General features: G+C 45.3%; 1 protein-coding gene across 4 annotated transcripts in view; it reads right to left on the bottom strand.

Moving 5' to 3' along the window:
• Nucleotides 1-19,224, bottom strand: part of LOC109252732 (cytidine monophosphate-N-acetylneuraminic acid hydroxylase) — a 134,424-nt gene that overhangs the window by 100,118 nt on the left and 15,082 nt on the right. For 2 of the 4 annotated variants that reach the window (XM_019425296.2, XM_019425297.2), the window contains exon 2: nt 5,606-5,653. In XM_019425296.2, coding sequence (XP_019280841.2) covers nt 5,606-5,653 — 48 coding nt within the window. Of the gene's footprint in view, nt 1-5,605; nt 5,654-10,570; nt 10,590-10,609; nt 10,637-19,224 lie in introns of those variants that run through there. The other 2 variants (XM_019425294.2, XM_019425293.2) reach the window with 2 other exon arrangements.

Below are 19,224 nucleotides of genomic sequence, written 5' to 3'. Positions count from 1 at the left end.
TGTACTCTGTCTCTCTCAAAAATAAACAGACATTTAAAAATGTTTTTAAAAACACTAAAAAATTAAATAAAAATAAATTGCCTAGAGAAGAATGTAACAGGGCCATCTTGGGCTCACTTACACTTTAAAAAAGTAATAAATCTTTGTGACTTTAGATCAGGCAATGATTTCTTAGATACCACACCAAGTGAAAAAAAAGGCAAAATTGGGGTGCCTGAGTGCCTTAGTCGGTTGAGCATCCAATGCTTGATTTCAGCTCAGCTCATGATCGCAGGGTTGTGGGAATAAGCCCTAAGTTAGACTCTGCACTGAGTGTGGCACCTGCTTACGATTCTCTCTCTCTCCCTCTGCCCCTCCCCTGCTCGCAACAGCATGCAAGTTCTCTCTCTCTCTCTCTCTAAAGTACAAAAGAAAAAAGACAAACTTGATAAATTTGGCCATTAAAATAAAAAACTCTCACACTTCAAATGATACCATCAGGAAAGTGAAAAGACAACACGCAAATGTTTGCAAATTGAATACCTGATAAAAATTTCGTATCAAGAATGTATAAAAAAACTCTTAAAACTCACTAACAAAGCAAATAACCCAACTAAAAAACAAAGGATTTGAATACACATTTCTCCAAAAAAGATACATGAACGGTCAGTAACACACATGAACAGGAGCTTAATATCATTAGTCGAGAGAGAGACTCAAATCAAAACCACAATGAGATAGCACTTCACATCCATTAGGATGGCTATTATAATAAATACAAATAATAGCAGGCTTTGGTGAGGATGTTGACAAATGGGAACCAACATGCACTTGCTGGTGGGACTTCTGGAAACAATTTGGCAGGTTCTCAATGTGTTAAACGCAGAGTTTCTGTATGATTGAGCAATTCCACTCCTAGGTCTCTACCCCAAAGCACTGGAAACATATGTCCACACAAGAATTTGTACACGAATGTTCATTTGGCTATTATGAAAACAACCTGAATGGCCATCAATTGATTCGTGGGTGAACATAACACGCATGTCTGCACGACAGAATACTATTTGACAATAAAAAGGAAGGATGTACCAGTGCGAGCTACAACATAGATGAACCTCCAAATACCGAGCTAAGTGAAGGAAGCCATAAAATGCCACATATTGTAGAATCTCATTTATATAAAATGCCCAGAGTTGGCAGATCTATAGAAACAGAAAGGAGAGTAGTGGCTGCCACGGGTGAGAGTGGAGACGTGGCTGGGGAATACGGAATGACCAGGGATGGGCATGAGGTTTCTTTCTGGGGTGACAGAAAGAGTCTAAAATCATTGTGACGATAGCTGCATATCTCTGTAAATACACCAAAGACTATTGACTGAGACACTTAGATCAATTTTATAGCATTTAAATCCTATGTCAAAAAATCTATTTTCAAAAAAGGGAAAGGGGGCACATAAGAGACTTCTGGCATGCTAGTAGGTATTGCTACAGTTACTGACTTGGGTTAAACTGGTATTTATAGGTGTTAAACTTTATGTTTTATGAACTTCTCTGTATACACCTTATAACGCACAACAAAAATAGCGGGGAAATTCGTATCTTAAATATGGCTTTTCAACAAAATAAGTCAGTCAGAGAAAGACAAATACCATATGATTTCACTCGTATGTGGAATTTAAGAAACAAGACAGATGAACATATGGGGGGGCGGTTAGAGAGGTGAAACAAACCATGAGAGACTCTTAAATACAGAACAAACCGAGCGTTGATGGGGGTGCGGTGGGGGGAGTGGATTAAAGGGGTGATGGGCATTAAGGAGGGCACTTGTTGGGATGAGCACTGGGTGTTATATGTAAGTGATGAATCACAGGATTCTACTCCTGAAACCAATCTTGCATTGTATGTTAACTAACCAGAATTTAAATAAAAACTTGGAAAGAAAAATACATGCATACATAAAGAAGGCTTTTCAAAGCATATGCACTCCTCACTTACTCTGAAATGTAACTGTAAATAAAGCCCGCCCTTCCAGGAGGGGGCAGACCACCTCTGACACCAGGTAAAATCAATGCACAAGGTCAAACACCAATGCATTTGCCTTAGTTCCCCAAACTGTCTCCGGATTGTCTTCTAGGGACAAGAACTGGAGGGGGTTTGAGTTATTTTTAAAAAATTTTTAAGTATATTTATTTATCTTTGTGAGAGAGAGAAAGTAAATGGGAGAGGGGCAGAGAAAGAGGGGGAGAGAGAGAATCCCAAGCAGGCTCCACACTGTCGGTCACAGTCTCTAACTTGAGGCTCGATCCCACAAACCGTCAGATCATGACCTGAGCTTGAAATCAAGAGTCAGATGCTTAATTGACTGAGCCATCCCAGGAAGCCCAAAGTTTTTTTTAATTGTGTTTCTTTTAAGTGATCTCTAAGCCCAACACGGGGCTCAAACTCATGACCATGAGATCAAGAGTCACATGCTCTAACCAACCGAGCCAGCCAGCCACCCCATTTGAGTTATATTTTAATGATAAGTGCTTCCTGTGTGTGATGCATGAGTAATAATGATGAGAGTAATAATTGAGCCTCACCTAGAGGACAAAATACTAAAGAAAAAGAGAAAAAGACATTCCTCCAGGACATCTTTCCACTGTCAATTTCCTATCTTTCTCTATCACCGACGTTTTACAACTTTTCCTTTGGAAATAAAGCTTAAAATAAAAATAAAATAGGGGCATCTGGGTGGCTCAGTTGGTTGGGCATCCGGCTCTGGCTCAGGTCATGATCTCGTGGTTCGTGAGTTCGAGCCCCGTGTCGGGCTCTGAGCTGACAGCTCGGAGCCTGGAGCCTGCTTCGGATTCTGTGTCTCCCTCTCTCTCTGCCCTCCCCTGCATGCTCTGTCTCTCTCTCTCTCTCATCAAAATAAAATAAAATAATAAAATAACGTAAACAAATTTAAAAAAAATAAAATAGACCTGGGTTGGGTCTATTTTTGAAAGAGACTCACAGAAATTTACAAAAAATAGTCGCAGGTCCTGTGTCTCCTTCAACTAACTTCTACTAGTGACATTTTAGGATGACTGTTACTACCGTGTTTATAACACCCAAACCAGGAAACTGACGTTGCTACAACACTGTCGGGTACACACTTTATCCCACAGTCACCAGTTATACACATGCACCATTTTCACCCATTTTCATGCACATGTGTGGGTGTGTGTGTGGGTGGGCGGGTGTGTGTGTGTTCTATGAGATTTTAGTCCATGTATAGACGTGGATAGCTACCACTCAATCAAGATAACGTAACTCTTCCATTGTCACCAAGGACCTTGCTCGGTGAACTCCCAAGGAACTCCCCTTTATATGGCGCCCCCACTGTGCCTATCCTCTGGCAACCACTGATTTATTTGTTCTCTACACTTAATGCCATTTTGCGAGTGCCATATAAATGGAATCATACGGCATTAGATTGACTTTTAAATTGTCGAGATCTCTCTCATTAAAGGAAAAAAAAAAGTCTCAGCCCCACATAGTCTCCAGCTAGTTGTTTTTCTCCTCACCCTCAGAGTCCGACATGCTTTTGGGGATTGCTGTTTCTATACACCTAACAGCTCACTGGTTTCTATCCTACATTTCTGCTCATACTTTCTGTTTCCGCTGTTGACTCATCCTTCCGCTACCCGGTCATTAAATGTTGTAGTTACTCAAGGCTCTGTTCTACATTTTCTTCTTTTGACACTTCTTCCTAAGGGATCTCATCCATACCCATGGCCCCAGAACACTCATGACTCAAACTCAAACACACACACACACACACACACACACACAGATACACACACACACACACACACACACACTGGAGCCACAAAGCCATTGCTGTAAACGAACTGCCTTTTGGACATATCCTTCAGAATATCTTAAGCACACCTGAAACTTAGCATGTCCAAAATTCAACTTGGCACATCTCACCCTCCCAAACCTTCATACGTCCGCCATGACCCTGTTAGCGGACACCCCCTTTCCTCTCGCTATCACATATTCAATTCAAGTCCATCCATTTTACCCAGAAAGTGCATTTTCACGACCATCCTCCTCTCCCACCTCACCCAAACTACCATTATCTCCCTTCTGGACCACTGTCAGACTCCCTAACCGATCACCCTGCCATCACTAAGTCATTCTTTCCACTATGGCCAGAATAACATTTAAGATGGACATATTAAGATAATCTCATCCTGCCAGTCCTTCTCTTGCCTCTCAAATATCCATCAATCTCCTGCCATTGTTTCCAGAAGACCTAATATGGCCTGGACCACAGTGACCCCTAATCACTTCCTCCAGCTCGTTTTTATCTAAGCTGTTTCTCCTAACAACACCTGGCCTTTTTTCATTTCCTCAAAGTACAACCCTGTACCCAGAATATATCGCTTTGATCCCTTCTCACGTATTTTACTCTCCTACCCTCAATCATCTCCACTGGGAAACCTTCCCTGAGTCTCCAGAGAAGGTCAACTCCTGCTATAACAGTCTCACAGCACCGTGTTCCTTTCTTTCATGTGAGATACTAAACCTATAATCGTATGTTTAATTATGAGACTGATTAATTACCTGTACCCCCTAAAAAACTGAAAACCACACAGGGAAGGAACCGTGTGTGTGTAAGTTTGCTGCTGCACCTCCAAGAACCTAGCACACACGAGGATCCCAATTAATATTTACTGAAAGAAGAAATGAATATTGCACCTAACGGCCCACCACAGTGATTCTTACAAAACCTTTTACACGAACCTGGGATTTAAACATGCGAGTATTCCTAGAATATCTTTAGAACAGCTGCATGTTTGCTTGAGAACTAGGCATGTACCCAAATGGTACACTGACATGTTTAAAATGAAATGTCCTACAGACAGTATCCCCAACATGACTAGGCAGCAGTCTACAAATTTATTTGTACTGCACGTGACCTTCCCCCCCAGAAACAATTTGCGAATGGTGAGTAAGCTCCAACCCAGCCCTCAAAATCTTACCTATCTCTCGATGGAGTCAGCATCTTACTGTAAGAACTTTAAGGCTGACTGCACTTCTGAACCAAGAATTCAGGGAACCTCTCAGTCCAGAGCACCCCTCAACTCCAAGCCCTTCAGGGCTTGAACCCCCATGGGCTCCTTCAGCCCTGACCCTTTAGTCTTTCTCATGGCCCTAAAGCTTTTTGAGCCCTAAGCAAAGCAGGAGGCAATGTATACACAGAAGCAAGTTCCAAAATCAAGAAGATCTGCTGGTAGCCAGAGACAATAGTAATGAAAACCTGCAGAAAAGAAGAGGTCACGAGTGAAGGGCTGGGCACAGTGGACATGGCATGGGAGAGAGAGAGCTCTGGCAGGGAGGATTTCAGGACAGCCAGGGTGTGCAGGAGGCAAGTTCAGAACCCAAATAACTGACTGAGTTGTGACTCCCATGCTCCTAAAATGGGACATATATCCCCAAATCATCTTAGCTTCACGAGATCCTCCCTATCCTCCACCAAGAGCTTTCAATTCCTTGTACCTTTTCATTGGAAGCAGTAAATACAAGTTAGCAAACATATCAATCCCAAATTCGGTAGGAAGAAAAAAAAAAAAGCAAACTAGAAACCATACCTTTGTTCCATTCCAGGTAGGAAGGGGTCAAACAGCACAAAACAGCTCCTTAGAGAAAGCAGAAACAGAAGGAGACTGAAATCTTCTTTTAAATGATGTTTACAACTTCTAGGATGACTCCAGCCTGTAAATTTCAATTTGCGTGGTAACGAATTTGATTTGATTTCTTTGAAGCCAGAAAACCTTTTCAAAAGCAATTATGAGAGCACAGGGGGTGAGGGGACTTGTGGAGGCACAGACATTCAGCCAGCTGATGTGAGTTTCTGTTGTCTTCAGATACCTGCCAACCTTCACTCACCCACATGGCTCCACCCATTACAGCCTGGCAAGTGGAGGGTGATTTTAGATAAACTTCTAATTCCCTGCCAGCACCAGAGCTTGGGGTGTGTATGGGTGTGTGTGGGTGTGGGGGTAGGGAGTGTTATGGGTGTGGGGGGGGGTGGTGGGTACATGCAGGGGGGTAGAGATGTGTGGGTGTGTGACAATGTGCGTGTGTGTGTGTGTGTGTGTGTATGTATATGTGTGTGTGTGTGTGTGTGTGTGTGTGCGCATGCGCGCAGGCACATGAATGAGGTGACAGAGGAGAAAGTACCAAGGAGGAATTAACTCTCTGTTAATTCTGCCTCTTCGAGTCAGCTCGTCCCCTACACACATATACCCCGTATTTAATGCACTAACAATAACTGCTTTCCTAGCTAACAAAGGGTATCTGCAGACTATTTTCCATCGAGGTGTAGAGTTTAGCTCTGGCCCCAGGTCTTCCCTGATTCCTACACCCCTCTGACTGCGATTCTGTCTTCCCAGTCCCTGGAGCCCAGGCCGGTGCCAGCTCAGGGTCCAAACCCAGATCTCCTGGCAAGTCTGGGATCTTCTCCATGTTTGATTTCCCCTATGTGACAAATTCGCTGTCTCTCGGCTGGTCACTATCCCGGCACTTGCTGGCAGGTCTTCTGCGGTCCGTCAAACAAGGACAAGAAAGTAAACAATAAAAGACTATCAGACAGTTTTCCCATCAGGTTAAAAACCCTCAAGTTCTTCCTCCTTCATTGAAATCAGTCCATTTTTTTTCCTTTTAAATTTTACTGATTTTTGAGAGAGAGAGAGATCATGCGCACAGGGGAGGGGCAGAGAGAGAGAGAGAAGACAAAATCCCAAGCAGGCTCCGCACTGTCAGCGCAGAGCCCGGTGCAGGGCTCAAACCCACGGACCGTGAGATCACTACCTGAGCCGAAATCAAGCATTGGACACTTAACCGAATGAGCCAGCCAGGTGTTCCTCACTCACCGCCTTTTCTAGCTGACTTTTCTTTCTCCTGAATTCCTGGAGAATTCTGCACCTCACAAATTGTACTTGAGGAAAAAGGAATAATACTAAATTCTCTAAATATGTTATTTCTGCTAGTAAGACTGTAAGCTTCTGGAGCACAGGAAGTGTGACAAAGGACTTGTATCCCCAAGGATGCTTATGATGGTGTGGAGGGACCAACTCAATGGCAAATCATCAGTGGAGTAGCAAATCAGCTTCAACTGTTCTAGGAGGAGACATGTCTGTTAATAGGATAAAGGAAGGATTTCTACATAAGGCAATTTGAGGTAACCCCTGGCCCCTGAAAGTGTTCTTCTCCTTCCCAAATCGAGAAAGTCTCTCAATTCTTCCTTCCCTAGTGTTACAACATATTGCATCATACTTTTTAAAAACTCAAGTATAACATATAGTAAGGTGCACTAATCTTGAATGTACAGCTTTGTGATTTTTTTAATTCAAGTACGCTTCACACCCAGTGCAGAGCCCAACATGGGACTTGAACTCATAACCCTGAGATCAAGATCTGAGCCGAGATCAAGAGTCGGATGCTTAACCGACTGAGCCATCCAGGTGCCCCTATGATCTCTTACATAGATATACACCTATGCAAATGCCTCCCACATCAAAGTACAGAACATTTGTAGTTCCCCAGCAAACTCCTGCCCTGCCAATACCCACTCCAATACCAAGCACTCTTCTGACCTCTATCACTACAGGTTAGTCATGCCTACTCTTGAGTTTCATATAAATGGAATCGTACAGTTACATACCTGGGCTCTTTCTCCCACCATTATGACATTTATCCATATTATTATTTGTTTCTAAATTTTTTTTAATGTTTATTTATTTTGGGGAGAGAGAGACAGAGCGTGAGCAGGGGAGGGGCAGAGAGAGAGGGAGACACAGAATCCAAAGCAGGCTCCAGGCTCTGAGCTGTCAGCAGAGAGCCCGACGCGGGGCTCGAACTCACAAGCCTTCGAGCAGCAAGATCGTGACCTGAGCCGAAGTCGGCCACTCAACCAACTGAGCCACCCAGGTGCCCTGACATTTATCTGTATTATACACAGCAGTGGGGTGTTCCTTTTCATTGCTGCCTAGTATTCCACTGTGTAAATATGCTACATTTTCTTTATCCTACTATTGTTAGCTATTTGGTCTGTTCCTTGTTTTTGCCTATTATGACTAAACATGCTATGAATATTCTTGCACATAACTTTTGGTGGACGTAAGTGCTCATTTCTGTTGGCAGTATACCCAGGGATGGCATTTCTGAGTCAAATGGTATATAAACATCCAACTTTGACAGGTTCAAACAATTGTCCAAAGAGACTCTACCGATTTGCACTCACAACAGCAAGTGTAAGAGTTGTGTGGCGATATCACAGGCTTTTTGCACCATTTTCGCAGTGTTTTCCAGTGTGTAATTAGTCAACTGGACATGGCCAGTTGCATGCTAAGCAGCTATGAACCTTTGTGATTGGTTGAGCAGCCCTAACACAAGCATACGGACAGCGTAAGGGGACCAGCACCCAAGAGTATGGTATGGGGACCAGATGCGTCACAAAAGTGAGTCTAAATCAGGTAGACAAAGGAGAATGACAACGAGTCTGTTATTTACTCCTGGCTAATGGTGAGCCACACTCTCTGGGGTCTGTACGTTATTGCTGGTGGCTGTACACGTGTTACATGTTGCATACATCCCACACAAGCCTCACTTAAGGAAAGGAGGCAGGAAACTGCCAGAAGAAACTGGCACAATTGTCGTGGGAACCCGCATTGCTTGCCAACACTGAGAAACCTAAGAGAAATCAAAGGGGGTATAAGGACCACTACATATGTGGAGGAAATTGGGAATTGGAAATAAGAAGATCTCTCTCCCCAAGATGGACTGAGTACACAAGGCAGAACTTAAAAAAACACCTTTCTCATTAGTGCACTGAGTTATAAACATTGTCATTTTAATAGCGGGAGCCCAGACTCTCTTGAGGAGAAAACAGGTCTGGTGATGGCTTGTCTGCCTGTTTAAGTGCTGACAGAAAAAGAAACTAGGATTCTGGAGAAGGGGGCTCTTGAATGAGCACGAGCCAGTAGGAGGTGGGGGGAAGGCACCTGGGGAAGCAGGTGCACGCAGGCTCCCAAGATGGGGAGGGGGAAGGACTTTCAAGGACAGTGTGTGCTCTCTGGAGGGCAGTGATACCACCCCTCCTTACACCTCCAGCAAAGAGAGCCCCACACAAGGTGAATGGCGCTTGGGAAACACAGGGAAAGATGTGGCCTTTGTCCGGGCCAGGATGGGCTGGCTATAAGGAGGAGTGAGGTCAGGAGATGATTGGCCAAAGAAAATTGGACCTTGAAGGGACCATTTATACCAAACCTGCTGGAATCAAAAAGAAACAACAAAAAAAAAAACCTAGGAGGGGCATTAAACCTCCCATCGGGGATGGGATTGGGAGTTAGACGTTTAAGTCTCAAAGGACAAAGTGACATGCAGGAAGATGTTGCAGAGATGGAAAAGGAAGTATGAACAGGGAGCAGCGAGGGAACAGCCGTAAGAAACAGAACCGTGAGTGCCACAGCAACTCATAGTCAGAAGAGGCCTTAAGTAGCAAGATATACCAAAACCACATTTAGAATCTGTGAACTAGGAAACCAACTTAAGGAGTCTCATCCCCCTCCCCCCACCCCCCACCAGCTCAGAAAAAAATTAAAAAAGAAAAAAGAACATAGAAGAGAGAGAAATTATGAAACACAAAATAAACAGGAAGAAAATATGAGAATAAATAAGAATTTGTCTTCCAAAGGGGAAAAAAACCCAAATTGAAAAGGAACAATCAAAGAAATAAAAAGAGAACTTTTTTTTTTCCAGCTGAAGAAAAACCAGATTCCATAGTTAAAGGATCTAATGATTGTTGGGCAGGAATGCTGAAAAAAGACAAACTACAGATAATCTGATGACACTTACAAGTGACCAAAAAAAAATCCTACAAGCTTCCAGACCACTCCCCTACCGACCGTACTCCCTCCGCCCAGAGAAGTCCCCCAAACAGCACCTGGCCAGAGAAAAGAAACCTGCTGATATCAGCCCTCTCATTTGCAAATAAAATGCTAGGGGGATTTGCAATAAAATGCTAGGGGGATGACAAAAGAAGTGGGTGGGGGCGGGGGGGGGGGGGGGGGGGGGGCGGGGAGCATTCTACAGCCTGGTGGTGACTCAAGCCAGGCTATAAAAAGAAGATCTCTTCAGACTTGCCTGACTCAGAATGCACACGGGTCAGCTGTGCTCCCCTGAGAGTCCCTTCCCCAGTCCCCTCATCCTCTCTGTCTCGAACTCTGGGGGAGAAACCACTGTAACAGAACACCGCACCTCCCAAAGAAGTGTGCCAGCCTTCTCCAGGGGAAGGTTTGTACCCCGCCCACTCTCACCCACACTGTACCCTAGAGAAAAGTTCTCTAGATCTCTCAACACTGTCCTACTAAACCTCCCTCGGATGATGGCCTCTTCCGGCAACTATCCCCTCTCTCTCTCTCTCTCTCTCTCTCTCTCTCTTTCATCTGCCACATTTCTTGTTACTCTTATTCCTCCTCTCCACTTCCTGACTCTCCCTCCCCAGTGCCCTCTGGCTTCTCCAGGAAGGTGCGATAGCATCTGCCCTTCCTTACCGTACTGGCCTCACTGTTACACTCAGTAGGACCGCCCACCTTCTCCTTGAAACTTTCTGCTTGGTGAATGGAATGCATTCATTCCCGGGCCTCCAGAGCCGTTTGCTCCGTTTTGTTTTGGTTTTGTTTCCTCCTTTCCCCTCTGCCTGACCTTAAATGTTCCTGTTCCCCAGGCTTCCTTCCCTCGTTGCTCTTTTCAGAGACTGTGTCCGCCTCGCTCATTTGTTTCCGGAATCAGAACCTCCTCGAGTAAAAAGAGGGGTTTGTGAGAAGGATCCAGGGGTATCTCAAAAAACCCAAGCACAGGAACCCCTGTGGTCTCATGCAGGTCTGGAATCCCTTGCTTTTTGTCCCTGCTTGGAGAACACTTATCCCCCTTCTGCCTGTGTTTCCAGGGCATGCGGGAATAGAAAGACAAATCTGAATGGCCAGGCACACATTCACAGGGTCACGTGCTTCAGTGGGTCGAGCCACGGGAGTGGGGGTAGCGAAGGGGGAAGGCTTGGGTTCTTTTTTAGGCTACTGGTTGGACTCGGAATTTCCCCCGCAAGCCCGGTCGTATCTCTGTAGGCACAACAGCACATGACCAGTCCCCGAACAGAGGTCCAGGACAGGGGATTGAGGGCCTCATGCCTTCTTCAGTCATGCTCTGTAATATGGCTTTTATCAAAGAAGCCTGCGCTGGGGTTTCTAGGGTACTGCACTGACTAATAGAATCATTATTTCCATGCATCCACAAGTGGATCTTCGTGTGCGTGCCCAATTTACCAGAACCTAGAAGACTCTTTCCCTAAGCAGCTCTAGTGGACACTGAATTCATTCTAGGACGGTGCGCAATGATGAGCTCCCAAAGGCCAGCACTCTGCTGCCTTCTCTTCATTGCCTGTGTCTGGCAAAGAGCCTGGGCCAGAGGCACAAGGTCAACGGTTAATAAATACTGGCTCAACGAACACCTCCGTAGCATGTTCCTTTCTTGGAAGTATTAACCAGTCTGCTTCTGGAACCGGCACACATCCTCTTCACCCGGCTTCAATCTTCCCTTCCTACAAACCCCAGAGGCCATTTCCAACTCATTCCCTCCCTCCTGGAAGAATCTCACGCATAAGTGTCAGTCTTTAAGCATTTTGAGATTTGGGGAAAACAAAACAGATATGGAACAATGTTTGCTCCTCAAGATTAATGGTGCCCTTTGCCAGTAAGGAAAAAAAAAAATCTAACGGAATTGTTTCATTGAGTTAGTTTAATTTGTACATTTATATAAGATTTATGATCAACTGGATGGAAAAAGGCTGGCAACCAGCTTTTTGTTCTGTTTGAGGCCTGTGCTAATAGCTGCCTCCCGTCGACAGAAATGGACCCACCAAGTGGGAGCATTGTTCCTTTTCCTGTGGAGACTGTTGCATTGTTCCTTTTCCTTTCTGGGCCAAGAAGAAAGCCAAGAGGGAGGGAAATACTTCTCTAGTCATTCTTGACTTGTATACCGTGTGTTTCTCTCCATCTCCATCGTGACGGATTTCAGCCACTGCCTTCCCATCAAGTATAAATGACCAAAGGTACCAGCCTAATCATTGGCCAGGCGACTCTGTCACCCATAGCTCTCATTTTTAAAGTCTACGCCAGAAGCCCACTACATGTCAAGGCATTTGGTCTCTCTGCCCAAGGGAGGACTTCCAGCACCAAGGACACATGAGTTCAGTTAAATACTCACAGGGCACTTTCCGTGTCAGGTCTTAGCCTCAGTGCTAGGGATACAGAATCGAATAAGATACAGGAGCTTACGGTCTAGTGAGAAAGGCAGACGTCTTGTTGGAAAATGCCCGTGAAATGTGCCAAGTGACCAATTCCTCCACCTGGGTTCTAGACTTCCTTCTTCAGCGCATAGTCTCAGGAGCCCCAGGCTATTGTCCCTTTCTCTCCTAATTCTTCAGTCTCTCCTCTCTACCCAGCTCCTTCCCTTTGGCATTTAAACGTGTGCAAGCCTCTCCAGTTTTTAAAACTATAATTCTTTCTAAACTCACTATTGTCCCCCCCAGCAATGGTCCTTTCTCTTTACTTCCGGAAGAGTATCACTCTTTGTCTGTCCCTCTGTCTCTCTCTCTCCTCTCTTCTTACTTTCCACTGACCCCTCGAGCCACTCGAGATGAGTGTTGCCCTCATCCTCCACCAGGAATGTTCTAAGACCAGCAATATCTTCTACATCGTGAAATCCAAACGATGCTTCTCAGTCATCCACTTACTGGACATCTCAGCTCCACTGGCACCCTGGACAATGCTTCCCCTTCTGGAAAACTCTTTCCTGTGGCCTCCGTGGAAGCCTTCTTGACCCTAGGTCCACCTGCAGCCCCCCAGCTCCTACCAAACACCGTGCCTGTCCCTCCAGGGGGATCCAGGGCCTCAGCCACATCCCTGGCCTTCTCGTGTGAACTTCAGGAAGAGCCTCCTACTCTCCTCCTGCCAGCCCACCTCCAACCTATGCGGTATGTTACAGCTAGACGAGTCTTAAAAATGTCAGATGTAACCATATCTCTTCCCTGCTTGCAGCTCCCGATGATTCCCCACTTCTTTGGGGATAAAGTCCAAAATCCTTAGCGTGGCCTATCATGCTCATCCTGGCGTGTGCCTCCCTCTCCTGCCCTTATCTCCCACTGCTCACCCCGGTCTGGCCAGCGTGACACTCTTAGTTTTCCTGCTGTTCTGTGGACCTGTGCACTTCAGTTGTTCCCCCTACTTCAACATTCCCCCTCCCCATCTTTGCCTGGCTAACTCCCTCCCACTCCTCAGATTTCACTTGAAATGCCACTTCACCTGGAAATCTTTGATACCCAAAGTTTTGGTTCGATCCCACTATAAGCTTCCGTGGCACGGAGAACTTTTCATTTCTCCAGCTTAACATCCAGCACACCCGTTATTACTTATTCACTGCCTGTCTTCACGTTTGAACATTAACCTAAATGGGGGAGGGGGGCTGTCTTGTTTCCTGCTGTATCCCCAACACCTAGCATGGGGCATATTTTTGAATGAATGCACGCATGAATGAGAAATGCACTAGATGCTATAAAAACAACTACGCAGTCATCGCAGGTCAGGCCTTTTCCCAAACTATACTACTATGATTTCTAGAGGAAATGTAGTCGAAACCAGATGGTGGGTTCATAGAAAGGGCGAGATGTTTGTAAAGGGCAGGTGTGTTTACGGAAAGTAGTTAAGAGAGCATAATGGCTTTTAAGAGAACCACTGTTATTCTAAAGTTTTACAGTACCAAATACAAGATCTAGGGTGTGACAGTATCCAATAACTCTGCCCATGATATGGTTCATACTCTGAGGAAATATTTGTTATCTTAAATTCACGTCGCACATTTTCAGTTGAGTAAAGGCATGATAGAAACAAACAGTAGCTTCTGTGATGAGGTAGTTACAATGAGCTCATGTCATAAATCAACGTGGCCAGGACCTAGGGATCAAGGCTTTCTAAAAATAAAAATTTGACCTGGATAAGAAAGTAATCAAGCTTTTTAAAATCATAGATGTATAGAGCAGAAAGGGACCCGACATTATCCAGCCCAAGCCTCCCACCCTGTCCTCCAACCCCTCCTCCATCCATGTTGTGGAATACAGGAAGCAGAGGCCCTAAGAGTTTAAGTCACTTCCCTAAGGTTAATGTCCTGTTAGCAGCAAATTGGGTAATAAAAACCAGATGTCTATGCCAGTGGAACTGAATGCTTTCCTCTTCTTGATTCCATAAACTCTAATTTTATGGAACTCATAAGCCTTCTTCAAACCATGGCCCGAAGAAATGGTTTTCCAGAAACTCTTATTCTCCTCTAGTCTCTAATCCTGATCCACTAAAGAGAATATCCTGAATAAAACAAAGTCTTTAGGTGCTGCTGACCCCAATAACACCTTCCCCTTTCCACTTACACTGCTCAAAGGCTTAGGATATAATAATAGTAGTCGCTGAAGAACTTTGAATAACGCCTTGACATAATATTCTGTCCTGAGGCATTACGTAACCTAGTGCCCTTTTGTCCCTTCTAAGCCCTGAGAAAATCAGTCTCCCTGCTGTCATAGAATATTTTGGAAACTTCTGTGTTTCCAAAAAAATCACTCAGGATGATCTGGCAATTCCATTCCTGTGTATACATCTAAAAGAATTTAAAGCAAGGAGGGACTCAAACGGATACTCGTACATCAACGTCCAGTGCAGTGTTATTCACAAGAGTCAGAAGGTGGAAATGACCCAAGTGGCCATCAACAGAGGAGCTGATAACAAAATGTGGTGTCTATATACACAATGGAATATTATTTGGCCAAATAATAGAAAGACATTCTGATAGGTGCTACAACATGGATATAACAGGAAAATAGTGTGCTGAGTGAAATAAAGCTGACACAAAAGAACACATACTGTAGAATTCCACTTCTGGGAGATACTCAGAATAGGCAAATTGAGACAGTATGTAGGACAGCTACCAGGACTGGAGGGACAGAGAAACGGGCAGTCCCTGCTTAATGGGTACAGTCTCTGCTTGGGATGATGAAAGAGTTCAGGAAGCAGACAGTGGTGGTGACGTCGAATGCACTGTGCAGGATGCCGGTCTTGGTGGCCACTGTCAGGCTAGGATGGACCCCACTCTCGTGTGTTCTCGGCAGGGGCTTACAGGAAAGTCACGGTACAGACCGGCCCTGCTTTCTATGGACTGAGGAAGGGGGCAGGGGAAGAATTTTAATTAAGTTGTAGAACTACATTCTGCCCCAAGAAGCAGCAGGGAAAGGCGAGTTCTCTTGGTTTCCCATTCGAATTCAGGAACAGTTTCTTGAACTGACACCCTGATCTGATGCATAAGACGAGGAACCATCTAGCATCTGAATGAGAAAAGCGTTTCTCAGGCCTGAGAACTTTTTGACCACCCACCACCCTCCTCATTTGTGCCTTCAAGACTGTGGCTCTGGTGGGGTGCCTGGGTGGCCCAGTCAGTTAAAGCATCGGACTTCGGCTCAGGTCATGACCTCATGGTTCGTGGGTTCGAGCCCCGTGCTGGGCTCTGTGTTGACAGCTCAAAGCCTGGAGCCTGCTTCGGATTCTGTGTCTCCTTCTCTCTCTGCTTCTCCCCCATTCATGCTCTGTCTCTCAAAAATAAATAAATGTTAAGAAAAAAATTAAAAAAAAAAAAAAAAAGGACTGTGGCTCTGGCCATTACCTTCTTTCCTTATGAGGCCTGTTCCATTTCTAGTTTCCAAACTACCGAGAACTTAACGACTAGAACTCAATTATGTAACACGGGGAGGCAGGATTTTTTTTAGTTTCAAAGACGTAAGGTGCCACCGGCCAGGAATGTGGGTCTCCTGTTCAAATGGCCAGGTTTTGTGTCCTGGTTATACATCCAGAGGTTATAGCCTATGATGCAGTAAAGGCATTTCTAGCCACTCACCTTCCTACTGATCTTCCCAAGGACTGAGAAGACATTAAGAAGAACATACTAACTTTTGGGGGGGCCAATTTTGGGTCGGCAGTTTCTAAGGTCGTGATAAATATAAGGGAAACGATTTTGCATAGCATATTTCCTTCCGGGGAAGCTACAATAAACAAAGGGTATGTAACTGAAGAGTCCCTAGAACCAGACTCGTTTGCAGAGACAAATGTGTTACCCTCTATGATTCTGGCAGTTTTGATCTTCAGTTACATTTTTCTGGTGGGAGATATCTGGCCAAATGTCTTCCAGTCTGGAAACGAAGAGAATGCATTCATAGGGCCTAGGGAAAGTGGCGGATGGTATTTTCCAAAGACGGCCACAGCTTCCCACAGGCTGTTCTCACAGCGTGACTGACCTTCCTCCCACGGAGGTGTGTGGAATCCATGCTCCTCCCCTTGCATCTGGGCGGGAGCCTGTGACTGCCCCAGACAACAGATGCTACGTGGCTTCTGAAGCTTGGTCTAAGACACCACCTGACCTTCTCTCTTTTGGGCCTGTCCTCAGAAGCCAGTCCCCATTTATGAGGAAGCTGGGACAAATGAAAGAACCCCGTGGAGGCGTCTGGCAAGTCCAGCCAAGGGCTAAGCCGCCATCATTCCCAGGCGTGTGAGGGAGCAAGCTTTCCAAAGATTCTATCCCCAGCTGCACCAGCCGTCCGGTGAGGCTCCAGACAGCACGGAGCAGACACAAGCTGTCCCTGGCGTGCCCTGTCTGAGAATGCCTGACCCACAGACTCTGTGGACATAATGAATGGTTGTTTTTATCGCTGAAAAAAAAATTGCTCAAGTCATGCTTAAATTAAGTTTCCGTTAGTATAAAATGAGAGCATGACAAAGCATATTGTGATGCTTAAAGGGTCGGTCACCGACACACAGCCCTAGCACCAACGGTATTAACACAGTGTGGCACACGGTCTGTTAGAGAAAAGTAAGAGAGCACGTAGAGTTCCCCAAACTCTCATCTCCCAGCATGGGCCAGCCATCGATGGTCCATCTGCACCAAGGCCAAAGTCCAGTAGAGCATGGCCAGCCTCTTACGGTAATCTGGGTGCACACAAAAAAAGGACCTGATCTCACACCACATTACACATTTAGGCTGCTACACGCTTACGTTGGCCTATGGAACACTTAGGTTCTCTAGGTCACGAGAAGTAGAAGGTGGCATCTCTGGGCCCAGAGAGAAGAGTAGGGAAAATGCATACGGAGGGCCCAATCTACACTGAAGGTCAAAGGTTGCAGACAGAGCACCCTGGAACAATCCAGAAGAGCCTCTGCATATCCAGAACGTTAACATCCACCGAAAGCCCTGCTGCCCCTCTGCAGACTAGCTCAGGCCAGCTCAGCCTGGCAGAAGGAGAGAGGAGCCCAGTCCTGTCAGACGTGTCTCCCATCAGACACAAAGGGAACCAGTGAGAATCTTCCCTAACCTTCTCTTCTGCCCTCCTCCCATCAAAACAAGATGGTCACTTGCACACTTCACGTTGGCAGAATTTAAAAAAAAAAAAAACTTTTTTAATGTTTATTCATTTTTGAGAGAGAGAGAGAGAGAGAGAGAGAGAGAGAGGGGGAGGGGCAGAGAGAGAGGGAGACACAGAATCTGAAGCAGGTCCAGGCTCCGCGCTGGTAGCACAGAGCCCAATGCGGGGCTTGAACCCACGAACCGTGAGATCATGACCTGAGCCTAAGGCAGACGCTTAACCAACTGAGCCACCCAGGTGCCCCTGGCAGAATTTTAAAGATGAGTAGTATTCAGTGTTGGTGGGCCCCCTGGGAGAGGTGTATGCTCATAACAAACACAGGAGTATAAAACAGTAGCTCGGCAGGGAAATTTGACAGTGTCTATCAAATCACAATATAACTATCCTCTGGCTGAGCAACTCTACTTCTATTTCAGTTTAAGTTTGTTTTTAAAGCAATACTTTAGCACGGGTACAAAGAGATGTCTATTGCAACAAAATACTGGAAATACCAATGGAGGAATAAGTAAGTAAATTTTGGCATATTCTTCTATGAAATACTATACAACAGTTATGAATAAAGTAGATTTATAAGTGCCAATATCAATAGGGTTCTACAACATAGTTTTGTCCATTTACGTTGTTTTGGAGTGTGTAAAAAAATGCCTACTTATAATTACCTTGGTTTAAAATTAACATCAAGTTTCTTTTAATCTTTTTTTTTAGTTTATTTATTTATTTTGAGAGAGAGAGAGAGAGAGAAAGAGAGAGAGAACGTGAGTAGGGGAGGGGCAGAGAGAGAGGGAGAGAGAGAATCCCAAACAGGCTCCATGCTGTCGGCACAGAGCCCAACATGGGGCTCGATACCATGAACTGTGAGATCATGATCATGACCTGAGCCGAAATCAGGTCAGATGCTTAACTGACTGAGCCACCCAGGCACCCCAGCATCAAACTTCTTAATGCTCCAAAATTGCACTACATGCAGATAGTGATATATAGTCATTTGCCAGCCGGTGAGGCTCAGAATAGATCAATTACATTGGAATCCCCAGAGCGGCTTAGAATCTAGAATCTAGGACATCATAGCTACTCAGCACGGTTTAATAAATTAATAAAACAGGCTAGCAGCTCCAAGGCTCCTTCTGGTTCTAGTTCTTTGATTCTAACTGGAGGAACACTGTCCTTTTAAATAAAATGGTGACGACAATGCCCACCTCACAGCGCTGCTGCGATGACAAATAAATCCTAGCAACTGTCGTATTGTCGGACTTCACTGGATAAAAATGACTTTTCTGTCAAGTTCAGAGACACACTAGATGTTTCAGAGAGACTTTTTCAATGTGTTTGGAGGAGGCGGGGGGAGGTGTGAAGGAGGGGACGGGAGAGAGGGTCAAACATTAAAAATACTACCATAGATGAGGGTGAAGAGGGGGATGATGGCAAGAGCCAAGCCCAGACGTGAGGCATGGTCAAAAGTAATGGTAATAGCGGGTGCCTGGGTGGCTCAGTGGGTTAAGCGTCCAGCTTCAGCTCATGTCACGAGCTCAGGTCATGATCTCACCATTCATGGGTTCACGCCCTGCATTGGGCTCTGCCCAATCCCAAGCGGGGGAGCCTGCTTGGGATTCTCTCTCCTTCTCTCTCTCTCTCTCTCTCTCTGCCCGCCCCCACACATGGGTGTGCATGCTGTCTCTAAAATAAAATTTTTAAAAAGGTAACAGA

Source organism: Panthera pardus, unplaced genomic scaffold (genome assembly GCF_024362965.1).
Source record: "Panthera pardus isolate Hobbes unplaced genomic scaffold, ASM2436296v1 HiC_scaffold_17, whole genome shotgun sequence".
Lineage (NCBI taxonomy): Eukaryota > Metazoa > Chordata > Mammalia > Carnivora > Felidae > Panthera > Panthera pardus.
The sequence above is the reverse complement of the archived record's forward strand: the minus strand, read 5'-3'. Positions and strand labels throughout refer to the sequence as shown.